A 14,920-nucleotide genomic window follows, 5' to 3' on the forward strand; every position below is an offset into this window, starting at 1 on the left:
TTCTCTGCCATAGTTCAGGAGGTAGAAGAAGCCAGGCAGACATTTCAAGTACACTATTTAGACACAGTCGCCCCTTTCTGTAAGAGAGCGCATTTACTGAGCAGTAACATCTCTGTTCCAGGTCAGCTGGACTCTGTACCAGAGTGGCTTCAGCAATACTGAAGTTACCAGTTGGCCCCGAATCCCCATTCTTCCTGCCTGCAGCTGAAACAAATCTTTTACTGTATCTATCTACATTTACCTGATCAGATGCAAGAGACTAGGACTGCTCCTAAGAGAAGCAATAAGGTAGGCAAAAGCCTGTAGCATACAACATCAGAAAAAAAAAAAATATATATATACATACATATATATATAAATGTACTTTTCAAAATACAGAAAACATTAATTCTGGTATCAACTATTTGCAGCTCCCAGGTCTTATCCCTGGCCGTATTACAGTTCTGAAAATATACACTGAGTTAAAGCAGGTAAAATATACACAATAATTACAAAGACAGAGGATAAATGGAGATAGATGACTGACAGCATCTCAAGCTGTATTATGCATGAATATGAAAAGACTATAAAAAGATGTTCATCAAGACAAGTCTTTGAGCTTTAATGCTTGAAAGTATAAATCTCTTAGAACTGAAATATGGATACAGAAAGGATATTTCAGTGGGCGGTTTCCCTGTACCTCTGCATATCTGTTCTTTTCTATATGGTAAATCACAATATAACCATCATTCCTCCAGTTTACATGCATTAAATATTCATATCAGAGGTTTATATTTTACATCTTCACCAGTAAATGGTTTTGTCTGCTCGAAGAGGAAAAAAAAAAAAAAAAAGCAGTGGAATGGGTATTTTTATTAATTAATATATTTATTTCATATTTTATTTTGGTACAGAAGAAACAGTAATGTTCATCAACATCTGAGCTGAAAAATCTTTCATTTTGCAATGTGGCTTCATTTGTACAGAAAAATCCTTATTTGTTATTATGGGTTTTTAAATTTCTCTTTTTGTATTTCTACCTGTCATATTTGTTCAGAGCCTGTCTGAGGATCTTTTGTTTCCATTCCACAGATTTGAATTTAGTGAGGCTAAAGTCATGGAGACATAATAATAATTGACTAAAAAAAGTAATTACAAGATTAAAAATAAAATGTTTGTTTTTAAAATATGTGTGTTTCAAACAATTAGACCTTAAGCTCATATTTCTACCCCAGATCCATAGTACAGCAAATATACGGAGATGAGTAAATGAGGAGTTTTGTTCATGGGCTGCATTGTACTGAAGATACTGAATGTACTGTCCTGCATTCCTGTACCACTAGGAGTGGTCATTTGCTAGGCCAAGTGCAGCAGGAACACTGAAATTCTAATTTGATCCCCAAGATCAGTCTAGAAACACCAGAGACTGATCTTAAAATAAAACTGTTAATGTGGTATCAAACCTGTTATTACACACGCTGTTGGATAAGAAACTTCTACAATGCTAGACGCTTCTCTATAGTATCAATCAATAGTGCCCAGTATAAAAAATAAAATAAAATAAAATTATATTAAATTAAATTAAAACAAAACAGGAGATCCAGAAGACACTTTAAAAAGGAATATATTGAACCACCTTCTCACCCACAATAAAGCATCCAGCGGGAGACTGGGTGACTAGTTGTTGTGATTTTGTTTTTTTGTTTGTTTTGGTGGTGGTGGTTGTTTTTTTTTGGGGGGGAGGGAAGAGCTGACATATTATGAATGCTATCACCACTCAGCCAGTTTTACTATTGGAGCACTAGTCTAGATGGCAAGACAGCATCCTGTAAATTGTTTAGGATGCTGCACAGACACTCATGAGGAGATTAAAACCTAGCATTAGAGAAATACTTTATACAGGCATTTGAGCATTCAGATTGTGTTGGGCCACAGAATCAACAGGATGCTGTTACTCAGCATGGGGACACTCACCTGGAGTGCTCATGCAGAGATGGAACTTAAACGTGAAGGACTAATGTATTCCATGACTATGCAAATTAAAGGAACAGTCTCTAAATTTCTCAGGGAGACAGATCTGTAAGCTTTGATTTCATTTACCAGTTTTACCATAGAGAAATCTCACCTTATGCAGTATCTGACCTGTTCCATTTAGTAGAAGATGATGTTCAATGCATCACATTCTGCCTTTACATTATTTCTGTCAGTGATTTCACATTAATTTACAAGAAAATTTTAATGTTTCATTTTATGTAGAAGTGAAAGGAAGGAAGATAATGTTGTGAATTTTAGGAACAACTTTTTGTTGTTGTTTTTAATGCACTATTGGTTGCAACTCAGATGTGTCATCTGTGTAATAGAAAACAGATGTTTGATGGACATGTAGTTCCATTTTATAGTATTAGAAAAAAAGTAAGGGAAAAAAAGGAAAACAAAACTTAAAAGTCAAACATTATGAGCTTATGAGTGTCACTGCAGTCAACTACTTCACACGCAAACACACACACACACAAAACACCCTTTTCTGTCCCCTAAAATCAAATATATTAATGAAACATATTGAAGGAACCCAATGAAAAAGGCTAATGTTCTTTTCAGCTTGCCTCTCAATATATTGTGCAAATTCAGTAACTTTGGCAAACTTAATAAATAATTTAATTGATCCTTTTCAATATTTAAAGTGGATGTAATGATGCAGAAAGGTTTTTTTGTTTGTTTTGTTTTTGTTTTTTTAAAAAGTGCTGTAAAATGAAAATATCCAGTTATTGCAGGACAGCTCCATTCTGCATCTCAAGTTATGCCTGATGGCTTCATACCGGTGTTTCAGTGCTGCCTGCAAAAGACCTCATGGATGCTGGAGGAGCAGTTCAGTCCTCAAGCCTGTTTAGGATTTTTATTTTATTTTTTTTCTCTCTGCCAAGTACACCAGTGGGGTGACCTCTAGAGCTGTGAATAATTTGTGTAGCATATTAGATCATAGGTCTCTGAAACCCTTGACACAATCAACCAACATCAATGACTTCGTGTCATGAACGCAAGCAGTTACTATAACTCAAAGGTGAAAGATTCCTGTTTTAAAAGACTGCAATTATACAGTTCCTAGCAAAGCTCTTGGAGTGAGGACCAATTTAAATGCAGTGAATGCAGAGGAAAAAAAAATACAAAGACAAATAGTGACAGTAGATCACAGCCTGAAACCCTTTGATTTTATACTTATATTTCTTTTCAGCTGAATCCCCATGACAACCATCATTAACACATCCTGTAAAACTGTATTTCAACATTACTTTGAAAACCAACCAAGCTATCCCAAAAGGCCTAACATGACAGAGGCTTTTAGCCCTCTGTCCCTTTCCAGATGACATTATTCACACAGCTGCAACAAGCGCAAGATGAGCCAGAAGCCCAGGATTACACATGCTGATCTTCCCCCTGAACCCCTCTTCTTATGCGGAAGTACTGATTCCCTCAAAGGTTTCAGTATGAGGGGGCAGGAAAGAACTAAAACCAGTAAAGGGTCTGGCAGGGTTACACACTGTCCTCTTCAACGTATTTTTAAGACACATGACTAAGGACAACAGTAGTGAAAACAGGGAAGCAAACATTATGAGAGAGCAACTCTCCAAAGAGTTTGGTGTCCCAAATGCACTCAAAAAGTCTGACTGCTCAAATGCATTTTCTGAAATTTTCTCTATTTCCATTGCAAAACCAACCTTTTTTCTTTTTTTTTTTTTTTTTCCCCTACTCCAAACAGCTTTCCCTCCCCATACTGGGGGGAATGCCCCTGTTACAAATAAGTTTCCCTGCCAAATATGATATCCATGTGTCAAAAAAAGAGCATGTATGTATGGGAAGATGTTTCAGAGCAGGCTGTCTAAATGTGTTGAGATGCTGAAAACACAGGTGCCCTAACTTATGTCTCTCAGTACTTCACCTAGCCAGTCAAAAAGCTAATTTGGATTTGATTATCTGCTCATGCTTGCTTTCAATAGGTGAGAAGCTTGACTGCTAAAGTGTCTGATTGCTGGCCATTCTCAGTATTTTATTATTTTTACTTTTGAGCTGTTACTTTCACAAGGTATTTTACATTAAACTGAAGGAACAATTGTCTGCAAATGTCAGCCAGAGCGACCTACATTGCCTCCTCCAATCTGCCTGGTGTGAAAGACCCAGAACTGGAGTGACCTGAAGGCAAATTAAACCTGAGCAACAGAAATTTAGAGAGCTTTAGAGGCAGCCTCAAGACAGACTTCACCAAGAACATGATGTCAGCTGAGGTTACGTCCCCAAATCTGGGATAATGCGCATTCGGTTACAAATTCCACCCACTCCCTATTTTCTCCAGCTCCGCTAGAAAAAAAAAAAAGGTTAGGTCCAGCACCCTGTTGCTATGTTACAGTTGCCAACGTCTGTCTGACTGCATTTTCTACACAGCCACTAACAAAACATACTTTTTTCTCACAAGAACGTAACCAGTCAGGCAGAGCTACAAGCAGTCAGCATAACCCAGTTCATTTGACCTCGGCCCCTGTCCTCCATCACCGCCTTTCACTTCAGCCTCTAAGAGGCCCATCATGAGACATCTCAAGTGTGGGAGAGGCAAGACTCCGTCTCCTGTAACACACACAAACTCAATTGTCACGTTGGATGCCCTGTTGTGACCATTAACTTCACTGAAGATGGAAGTATTAAAGCCAGGCCACGTACAGAAGTAAAAAGAAATATCAAGTAAGCCAGTGAATATGTTACTGATATTTTTTCTTCATAAATAGCAAGGTGAAGATATCTGTGAAAATACAATGGGTCAAATTCATCTCAGATGTAACTCCAGGGGTGGTACTAAGCATGTTTCTGGTCTCATCATTTTAAGCAAGCGTATTTTAACAAAGGACACCTCCCCTCCTTTTAACACCCTATCGTTACTGTGATTCTGAAAATGTCACCTGAATCTAAATTTATGCAGAAGTTGTACTCTAAGTTGTCCAAAGAAACTTCAAATTTTTAACATAAAATAGTGTAGAGGAGTCAGCAGAAGTTGAAAGCGAAGAGGTGCTACCAGCTAGCATGTTTACAAGAAGTACTGTGATAGGTGAGAAGTCAGGACTGATATAAGTCAGAAGTATTTTGAAGCTGCATGAACTCTTCAGAGTATATAAAACGAATCTGAATGAGGCTGCCACCTGTTCTTCAACCCTGTTTATTTTGGGGCAGTCAGTGACAATAGGAAAGGAAGCATGGACTAAAATGACAAGCTCATTCATATGGCAAATGCTGTATAGGAGCTTTGGCATCTGTATGACCATGGTTTCTCTGAATCCTGAGAGAGGAATTTAGCCAGACCACTGAAGTAAAGGAAGCAGACAACTTTGCACCTTCTCTCTCTCCCCACCGCCACCCCCACCCCCCAACACACATTCTCCAGAACACAAAATTTCCCTTATCTTGCCTCATTTTGTTTCTTCTCAGGTTGATTACTCCTCAGAATAATTTCTTTCCAACAATTCTCATGTCTAAAATGCCTGCTAGCTGTCCAGCACACTTTTCTTAATAATGCTCAGCCAGAGGAACGACTACAAGCAGTGGTTTAGAACGGTCAATGGATTTGCAGGATATTAACGCCACTGAGAAGTATCTACCAAACCAAGTCTTTTAAGCAAAATTATGGCAAGCATTGAAAAAACACTCTTTTTTTTTCCTCCTATTTTTCTACTCTTCTTATTTCTTTTCTTACTTTTTATGTGTGTATTTAACTTGGTTTTGAAAGGAAGCTAAATCAGACTACCACAACCACACAAAAAAAAAAATAACAACCCATGACCAGCACAGTTGTTTTCACTTTTGCCTAAAAAAGAATATCTAACATCATTTTAAAATGTCATTTAAGAAAGGTCTGTTAAAGTTTTTATCATGTTAAAATCGTAGCTGAAGAGAAAATGGGAAATACACTCCTCATCAGAATAAAGATTTGTTTCATAGAATCATAGAACAGTTTGAGTTGTAAGGGACCTTAAAGACCACCCAATTACAACCCCCCCGCCATGCGCAGAGACCAGTAGACCAGATTGCTCAAAGCCCCATTTAAAACTGGTCTTGAATATTTCCAGGGATGGGGCATCCACAGCTTCTCTGGACAAGTTGTTCCAGTGCCTCACTTCCCTCAAGGTAAAGAATTTCCTCCTTATATCTAACCTAAATCTACTCACATCTACTCTCTTTTAATTTAAAACCATTACTCTTTGTTCTGTCACTACAATCACTGACAGAGTTCATTGCCCCATAGGCAAATTTAATTTATTTTTTTAATATATATATTTTTTAATATTTGTATATTTTTTAATTTTATTTGTAACTTGAAGGAGACAGCAAGAGCTTTAACAAGGATTATTGCAATAAAAATAATTCTGTGAAAAAAAATCCAAATTGTATTTAATTTGTTCAAATGCTCTAATAATTAAGACAGTTTTGTTTTTTTTTTTTTAAATTATCATCCTTTGCTGGGCTTGAGACATCCTGATTTCCGGAGCAACACGTTTGCATTTAGGAATCCTGATGACCATTTGCAATCCCACACTGAATCTGTTCAGTTTCAGCTGATGTTGTTAGCATCCCCTAATGCTCTGCATGTGCCAGTTCTGGGCTTTGCCAGCATCATTATAATACAACGGAAGCTTTTTTAGAAATAGCAGTGCAAGTGAGTAAAGGGAATAACTATGTTAGAATCTTCCTAGGATGCACAAAACACCATCTCTGCTGTAGCGACAGACTGTAATAAAAATCAGCTGTTCCCTAGGAACCATTGGCTCTTTGCACTCAGCCATAACCTTCCATTAAAAATCCAGGTAGCACATCTGCAGAGTGAAGCTGCCAGATGCAGAGCACAGCGATCTACAGAGGGGATTCCAGGGTTACTCTGAATTTCTCACTATGATTCTTTCCCCCCTTCTTCAGTTTTTACTTCTTAGCTTCTTTGACTGATTACATAAATCCAGGACCTGCTGTTCTTTGTCTCAGACAATTTCCCACTCACACTGTAAGTGGAGTAGTTGGGTTGGATTGTCAGAAAGAGGAATGCTATCTATGCCAGCTGTCCTGAGGAACGCTCATCCCCTGAACAGAAAGCTGGACCTTGAATTCAAAACACTGTCTCCTCTTGCAAATTTGACTTTCAGCATTGACTCATCAAAGCAGGAAGTTAAAAATCAGCAGAACGTGAGAGACTTTAATCATAATGGTATGGATGAGACATCAGCCAAACGAGGAATAAAATCATCATGAACTGCCAGTGCACATACCTGCAATCCTACCAGTTCAAACAGGGGGGAAAAAAAAAAAAAAGAAAAAAAAAGTGTGGGGGGGGAAGATGGAAGAGAGACAAACAAAATCAAACAAATAAACAGATGAATCTTAGTGTGGAAGGGAATGAAGAGAGAAGCAGAAGAGAGACTTCTAAAAATTAAGCAAATTAGAAGCAAGGAAGCAGTATTGCTTCAAGCCTTGATAGCAAACTGCCTGACCCAGGAAAACCTTTACCAGATTCAAATGCCAGCAGAGCCTGTGAAGAGGAGCTCTGCAAGTTAACATTTCACAAGTACTTACTGAACTAGAAAACACAGTTTTCTGCATGTTTCACATTCAAATAGACACTTTCCAAATTACAAGAAATGTCAGGGCTGAGAAATAAAGCCAGTCATTAGTACTTCTCCAGGGTGCTTTTAAACTGTGACCCCATCTCCCCTAGTCTCGATCCCAGCAGATGCCATTCATCCATCCCTGGGGCTGGATGGATGCTGTACTCACCAGCTGACTGCTGTACCAATACAGTGATGACTCCTTCAGCACACACCAGAACTTTTTCCATTTGTTGCCAATGAAAGCTCCTTTTTCCTTCTTTTTGTAGAGCCATCCTTGGCAATCAGCTTGCCCCAGCTCCTTACACGATATCCTCCGTCGGCTCATTGTGAAGAACCCTGTGCCATTAAAAATACAGTGTTCTGCTTGTTTAAAAGTACATTACCAGGAAAGATGTTGCTGTCAATTAAAGATATCAACCTTACTTAGTGATCTTAACAAGTCATCCAAGCATATCTTAAAATATACTTAGAAGTCATTCCATTTTGTAGTGGCTGTGACAGTAATACACACGCCTTTGAAAGCCAGTCTCATGTGCAGAAACAAAATAGTAAGCTATAGATAATGCAGATACTAGTTATCATTTAGATAGCCATACACAAGCTTTTTTTTTTTTTTTTGTGAATTAAAAATATATCCTTTAATCCTTTTAAGAGAAGCATGCATGTATTTCTCTTCACACAGCTGCACTGAAAGACAATACATCTATTTAAGTCAGCTAAAGAAAACTATTATGCCAAGTACATTAAAACCGTCAGTGTATGTGTATGCATGCATCTGATTCTACCTCACTGATTTCCAGCTTTGAAACAATTAACATACCACAAGGATTTAGTCCAAAAGAACAGCACGTTGTCATTTTTTTTCAGAATTGCTTCAAGAAACAGTGGAGTTAAAAAGCAGCCTTCCACCAGCTGAGCAGCAGTAGTATAAAATCCTCACCCTCCCAAGATCAAGACATACTAAGAAAATAACAAAAGAGGAAGAGAAAAGAAAAAAAAATCTCTCATTACCTTGACTTTTCTTTTTTGTCTTCTGACGCAAAGGAACCTGTAAGAAATGCAGGAAGGAAAGAAAAGAGGAAATTTCAGATTGTGTTGCAACATTTGTCTAGAAAGGGGAGGGGGAAGCTCGAGAAGGACGTGGTGGTGATGCTGGTGGTATATGCAGGATGGAAATGCATAACCCACTCACTGCTGAAGGGACGTTAGTAGCTGAAGCATAAAACGTGTTAATTAGAATTGATGTATGTGGAGTTGAACCAGGGCAAATCTAACTATTATACATGTGCCTGTCTACTAGTGCTTCCTGTTTCACACCCACAGGCAGCTTCTACTTTGCTTCCCTGAATCATATTCTGTGTTCAGAAGTTAAAAAATAAAAGTTAGAAATCCAACATTTTAATGCTTCCATGAGGGAGATTTACAAACATAGGTTGATTAAAATACATGGCAGATGTTTTATTGTTCTTTAGCATATTCTAAGCACCCCTACCCCTGAAAATGAAAATTTTCAGGGGTAGGAAAAAGAACACAGTTCCCCCCTACATAAGTAAGAGTTTCATATTTTTTAAAGAAAGGTAAATAAATTACACAAGCTTGGAAGACTATCCAAACTCTAAGATATAAATATACCAGAAGTTTGCCATGCCATACATAAGAATTTTGAGTCTCTGCAAAAATAACATAATTGAATTATATTTTCATTATCAGTGTGCATTCATCTCATGTAAACACACAGAAAATGAAAGTAAAACAGAAGACCAGGGACTGAGAAAGAGGTCATCAGAAATATAAGGTCCAGGTTTTAGAGTAAATCCTCCCCAGACTGGCTGGCTGTGTACAAAGCACTTTCCTTCTCTTGGCCTCAACCTTTCCATCTCTAGCATGGGAACAATAACATTCACCTTCTATTTTTTAGGAAGGTTTTGAAACCTCCAGATGACAAACGCTGGATAAGGTGATGTATGGTTTAATATGCTCGGCCACAATGTTGCTATGCAAAACTGGTAACTACCTGATCCGCTGCAGAGCTACGCTAGAAACATTACTAATGCAGTCCCTGGACCTATCAGGCAGCTTTGGAGGAAAACAAAACCCCTTTTCATGTTATTCTTGAAGGATTTGATGGCTCTTCTCACAGGTAAATTAAAGATGAGTAAAGCTACACCATCTGGAAACAATAACACAAGAAACCACTGCCACCAGTACTTACAAGAGCTGAAGCATTCTCTAGCCAGTTATCCTTGCAGCATGTATCCGAGTGCAGAACTGCATATCGTAACTCTTGGGCTTATCTGGTGCTTATTTGAGATGACCTGAGCAACGCATTTGTGGGTGGCTTTACCAGGAGTGAATAATCCCAGATTCCTTCTTAATCATCATGTATTCTTCCCCCCTCTACACTATTTTTTTAAAATTCTACCACGGCCTCTCAGTCTCCCTGACTATTCTCCATGACAACAGACAAAGAAAAGCAATGAGAAAACATATCAGCTACACTGAAGCTCCAAGATTTCCCTGTCCTGTACAGGCCACCTTTCACATCTTCATTCCAAAGAAAGTAACACCCTATTTAGGACACGTGGAAATAACAGACAGCCACAGTGAATCAATGGGTCATGCAATCACACTCATTATTTTCCTTCAGTGCTACCAAAGTGGTGTTAAGGAAAGCAAATTTTAGTCAGCTACCCACAAGCAAAAACTGCAAAGCAGGGTGATAGTGCATCTTTGCCATGATAATGTGGTGGGGGCATGTCGTCTTTACCCAACATAAAATTGTACAATGACAAGAGCAGCACTGACACAGGATGTGGCTCTGTAAACAGATGAGGAAGAAGTAGATCTTTCCGCTAACCTTATTGATGATCAGCATAACATCTATGGCCTATGGCTCATCTGTCAAGGGAGGGTTAATATCCATATTACCTAAATTCTCTGTTAGGGCCTGCTCTATATACAGACTGAGGTGGGAACTGATTAACCACTAAGAGCTTGGGGTAGCAAAAAGAATTCACAAATTTGCATTTATTATTCAGTAGCAATGATTGTTTCCTGCTGCAGGTTGACAGGGGTGATGGATCTCCATCTCTTCATGTTTCATTGGAGGAGTTGGGAAACTAATCAGAGAAGGAAGGGCAGTTTCCCAAGCCAGCATTACATTTAGTTTGCCTGGATAAAATCAGTGATGAACCCACAATAAAATTGTCACTGAGTGAGATTTCATGAATTAAGTTACATTTCTGTTTTTCTTTTCCAGGATTCCTGAAAGCTGACATACTTTCTATCGAATTAATTCTCAAACAGGAATTCAACAACTTTTAAATGTTTCTAGTGCCGCACAGAAGCCCAATATCAACCCATAAAAAATAATTTGTTTGTTCTTCACGAGAAAATCTTCTAGTAACAGAACACATCAATGGAATATGCCAAGAAATCCAGGGTTGTTCAACAAATTGGTTTCCCAAATTTTGCAGATCTTTGAAGAAACAAAAGAAATCTCTTTCCCCACAGCACCAGTGTTTGCAGTCAGATATTTTATAAAATTATTTAATTAAAAAAAAAAAATCAATGAGACTGTCTTCATCTTAAAACAATAGAAAAATCTATATTTACTTTAATCTACCATAAAATTTATGCAATGCCTCACCAGCAGGTTTTTCCACAAGAAAATAACACTTTAACACATCTCCAATTGTAAATCTTTCCTCAAAAAGTAAATTTAAGTTTCCTCCTCTGAAAACTGGCTGATGCAAGTTGGAAATCTTTCGTTTCATTGAGCCTGGATGAATACTGATTAAGAGATACTTTTAATTTTCAGTCCTAGCAGACTACAGCACCAGTGCAGAACAAACAGAAAAGTCTGACTGTGGAAGGCAGTTATTACCAGTAAAACCAATGGTACTGACCACGGGCATAACAGCAGTTTCAGATGTGAACATATCGTAACTACTACACATAGTCACTGACTGGAACAACCTGAAACTGAACAAAATGTTCAGTTTGGCTCATACTTTCCTATTCTTCTGATAATGGTGAATGTTCCTCTGTAAAGACAAATTTCCTGATGTGTATTTCAATATCACAGGTTCAACTAAGAAAAAAATAAAAATAAGGAAAAAAAATATGTCTAGCTCCAGGGAAAATCTGAGGACAACAATCCTCAGAAGAGTCTGAAATAAATGCAAAACATCACAGTTATTTTTAACTTTAGAAGGGTCATAATTTTTCTGTGAGACTGGCAATACAGGCTAGCTTTTCATCTTTTTTGGGGGGAGGTTTTGTTTGTTCATCTGTTTAGTGAGATCTAAGGGTTGAACAGGATGGGATAGTGATGCTGCATGAAAACACAGACTTCAAGCTTGCTGTCCATTGCTCCTCCACTTGGCAAATACAACTGGGAGCCAGCTGCAAAGAGAGCTGTACAACTGAGCGTTGTTCACAACCACTTCTGTGCCAGGCTGGCTCCCCTAATAAGCAAAAACGAACAAGAGAAGTGATATCTTCAGTGAAAGACTTCTATTAGCTTAGAGATCCCATGTTTGATTTAAAAACATAGAGCAGGGGCTCTATATATTTCCAGACTCCCTTTCAAATGGGTGGCCTCAACCAATTATTGCTGGGAATGAAACCTAGCTGGGCAGCATCCCTCTGGAGAGCTGCCAAGAAGCAGTCGGAGTTTGTCTTTGGGATGCTTCTGTCTAGAGTCCAGGTGTACTGCAGCTTGCAAATGCTCCTGAAGGAAGAAGCGGGGCAAAATAGACATATGAGGCTCTCTGAAAGGGAAGGAAAAGTTTGTTCTACAAGCAAAATCAGAGGCATTGCTCTACTGTTGAAGACCAGACTTCAAGTCTCCTGAAGTTTAACTCACAATTCATGAGTCTGAGATGGTACCAAAGGCTATGATCATCAGTTTGTCTTCTACAAAGCTGTATTTTCCTAAAACCTCAAGGATTAGACAGATGTGTGTCTAAGAAAAGTCCTTTGCTAAGCTCATGTATCCTAAATTACTCTTTTCTCATCTTCTGAAGAGTAGCTCTTGGAAGCAAGGGGACCACTGGCTGTGGGTCCATACAACAGATTCAATTTCACCCCAAGAATAGAATCGGGGCAGCCTGTAACAGTCTCACCACTTGGCCTAACCCATGAGCAAGATCTTTGGATATTGATGCTGTCCTCAGTCTTCTATGATCTCTTCAACTAGTCAGTAACTGTGACATAACTTCAGATATACTTACGAGAGCATTGCCATCAGCTTCCATGAATGGTTTCAGTTTAGAGGGAAAGCTGTAAAAAGAAAAAGGGTTGTTTGCTTGAGTTCTGCATTATATTTTCATAAATTAGTCCTGACAATAGATGAAAAAAAAAGTGTTAATGTGATTTGACTTGCCAGCTTCACCCTCTCATCTTCTTTCACCCTTTCAAAAAATATCTTTTCCAAAGGTAATGCCATATTATGTGAAAAGATTTTACTGATGTAGAAGGCAGCTATTGATAAGGAGTACTAACTCAAAGCTATCCTTTTTTTTGCTATGAAATAAACATATTGAAAGTCACAGATATAGTTGGGGAAGGTACTTTTTGTTTGTTTGCTTTCAGGGTTTTTCTGTTTGGTTTGTTGGGCTGTGGCTTTTTTTAGAAATGAATAGAGAATAAATAAGTAAATCTTGAAGTGTCATTTTTTCCCCCTACTGTGAAAGAAATCAATAGGATTTTTATTTCCACTGAGATGAAATTATTTCCACTCAGCTGAGATATTCCCAGTGTTTTCTGAGTGTTCTAATCAGCTCATTTGCTCCCATCTCCTGAGCACAATGAGATTTCATAGCTGACTACCCTATAATGAATTACACTCTTCCCTTTTTAGAGAGCAAAAATTGTGCAGTCCGATAACATATGGTAGGAATTATATCCCAAGGATATCCAAAACTACCAGTTACCCTTTTATGTAATTTCATTCAATATACACAACCAATAGTCAACTCCCTATGTGATTTTCCTTGGGCTGGTAGAATGAAAATATAACAAAAGAATCTGTGTAGTACAAAAGGTAAAGGAAAACATACTAACTTTGAATGCCTACAATGTTTCTATGAACTCCTCATCTCTTTATGTACAAAACAATCACTCAGTGAAATGGGAGAGTACAAGACTGCTGAAGTGAGCAAGATAGGATTTCCGGAAATAGAGCCACACTTCAGAAGAATTTCTAACAAGAACTTTTTCCTGTTACTAAAACAAGTAATTTAAGATATGTGGCATTCCTCATGCATAATATTTGTTTCATTTTGAAAATAAAGTCTTAGAAAATAAAAACCCACCTACTGGTTTCCAGCAATTTCAAACCAAAAATAGAAATGCAAACAAAAACATATTTTTCTGGCTCCCAACTGCTTCTGTTCAAAAATAGAAGGAAGCACTTTCTAAAAGTGGCTCAAATTGAAGTAATATAAAGATGAGGAGAGATGTTATAGCAAATAATTTCAAGGATGTTTAGAAATAATAGCTAGTGTAAACAAGCAGAGGAAACACCTTTAGTTATACAAGCAAATTAACATCAAGCTTCAAATGCCGAGCCAAAAAGTAAGGAAATAACAGACCAAATTATAGTAATTATTGTGACATGTGGCCTTTTTTCCTGTCAATTCTCCATTTCAAGCATGCTTTGGGGTTTTTAGGGGGGTGGGGTGTAATTTTACAAACTGCACAGATCTGAATTAGCCACTATACAAGGAGAAGCATTAGTTAATTGGCAAGGAAACATTTCCGCCTGTGTGATTTGTGCCAAAGGAGCTGCAATGGCTTTCAGCAGATCCTTCTCAGTGACTTTAACTCAAACTTTTGTTTAGTTTCCAGAAACTGGCTAAGCAGTCTTTGAGCCAGCATCCAATTTTCAAAAGCAGCATTGACTTCTGTCTCATTCTAGTTAAGTGTAAAATTTATTACTCTCTGTGTATGGAAAGCTGTAAAAATAGGTTCACTGCAGACTGGCTCTCATGCAGATAAACTGAGTTTATTTCTCCTAAGTAAACCCAACCTGAGTGAGATTAGTTGCACTGTGAAACAATGTTAAGATTTTAATGCCTACTCAAGTGTACTTCACTGTTGCAAAACCAACATTTCAGAAGGGGATGACCTGTTTATCTCTGCACTACAGTAAAATAAGTGTTTCCTTTCAATTCTTCACAGCTGTGCAATAGACAAGTCTATCCTTTCTGAGCAGACAAAATAGAAGGAGCTGGATAAATACAGCCTCTCATGCAGAGTTGGTCTATAATCACCCTATTGGATATTGGTATAGACGAACCTAC

At 38.0% G+C, this 14,920-nt stretch overlaps 1 protein-coding gene across 11 annotated transcripts in view; it reads right to left on the reverse strand.

The window, feature by feature from the left end:
- The window catches only part of IPCEF1 (interaction protein for cytohesin exchange factors 1), a 78,926-nt gene that overhangs the window by 29,447 nt on the left and 34,559 nt on the right, over window positions 1-14,920 (reverse strand). For 7 of the 11 annotated variants that reach the window (XM_072035926.1, XM_038176135.2, XM_072035927.1 and 4 more), the window contains 3 exons: window positions 12,848-12,896; window positions 8,622-8,658; window positions 7,777-7,946 (listed from right to left, as the gene is read on the reverse strand). In XM_072035926.1, coding sequence (XP_071892027.1) covers window positions 7,777-7,946; window positions 8,622-8,658; window positions 12,848-12,871 — 231 coding nt within the window. In that variant the 5' untranslated portion in view covers window positions 12,872-12,896. Of the gene's footprint in view, window positions 1-7,776; window positions 7,947-8,430; window positions 8,584-8,621; window positions 8,659-8,802; window positions 8,822-9,822; window positions 10,012-12,847; window positions 12,897-14,920 lie in introns of those variants that run through there. The other 4 variants (XM_038176140.2, XM_038176139.2, XM_038176138.2 and 1 more) reach the window with 4 other exon arrangements.

This window comes from Anas platyrhynchos, chromosome 3 (genome assembly GCF_047663525.1).
Source record: "Anas platyrhynchos isolate ZD024472 breed Pekin duck chromosome 3, IASCAAS_PekinDuck_T2T, whole genome shotgun sequence".
NCBI classification, from domain to species: domain Eukaryota; kingdom Metazoa; phylum Chordata; class Aves; order Anseriformes; family Anatidae; genus Anas; species Anas platyrhynchos.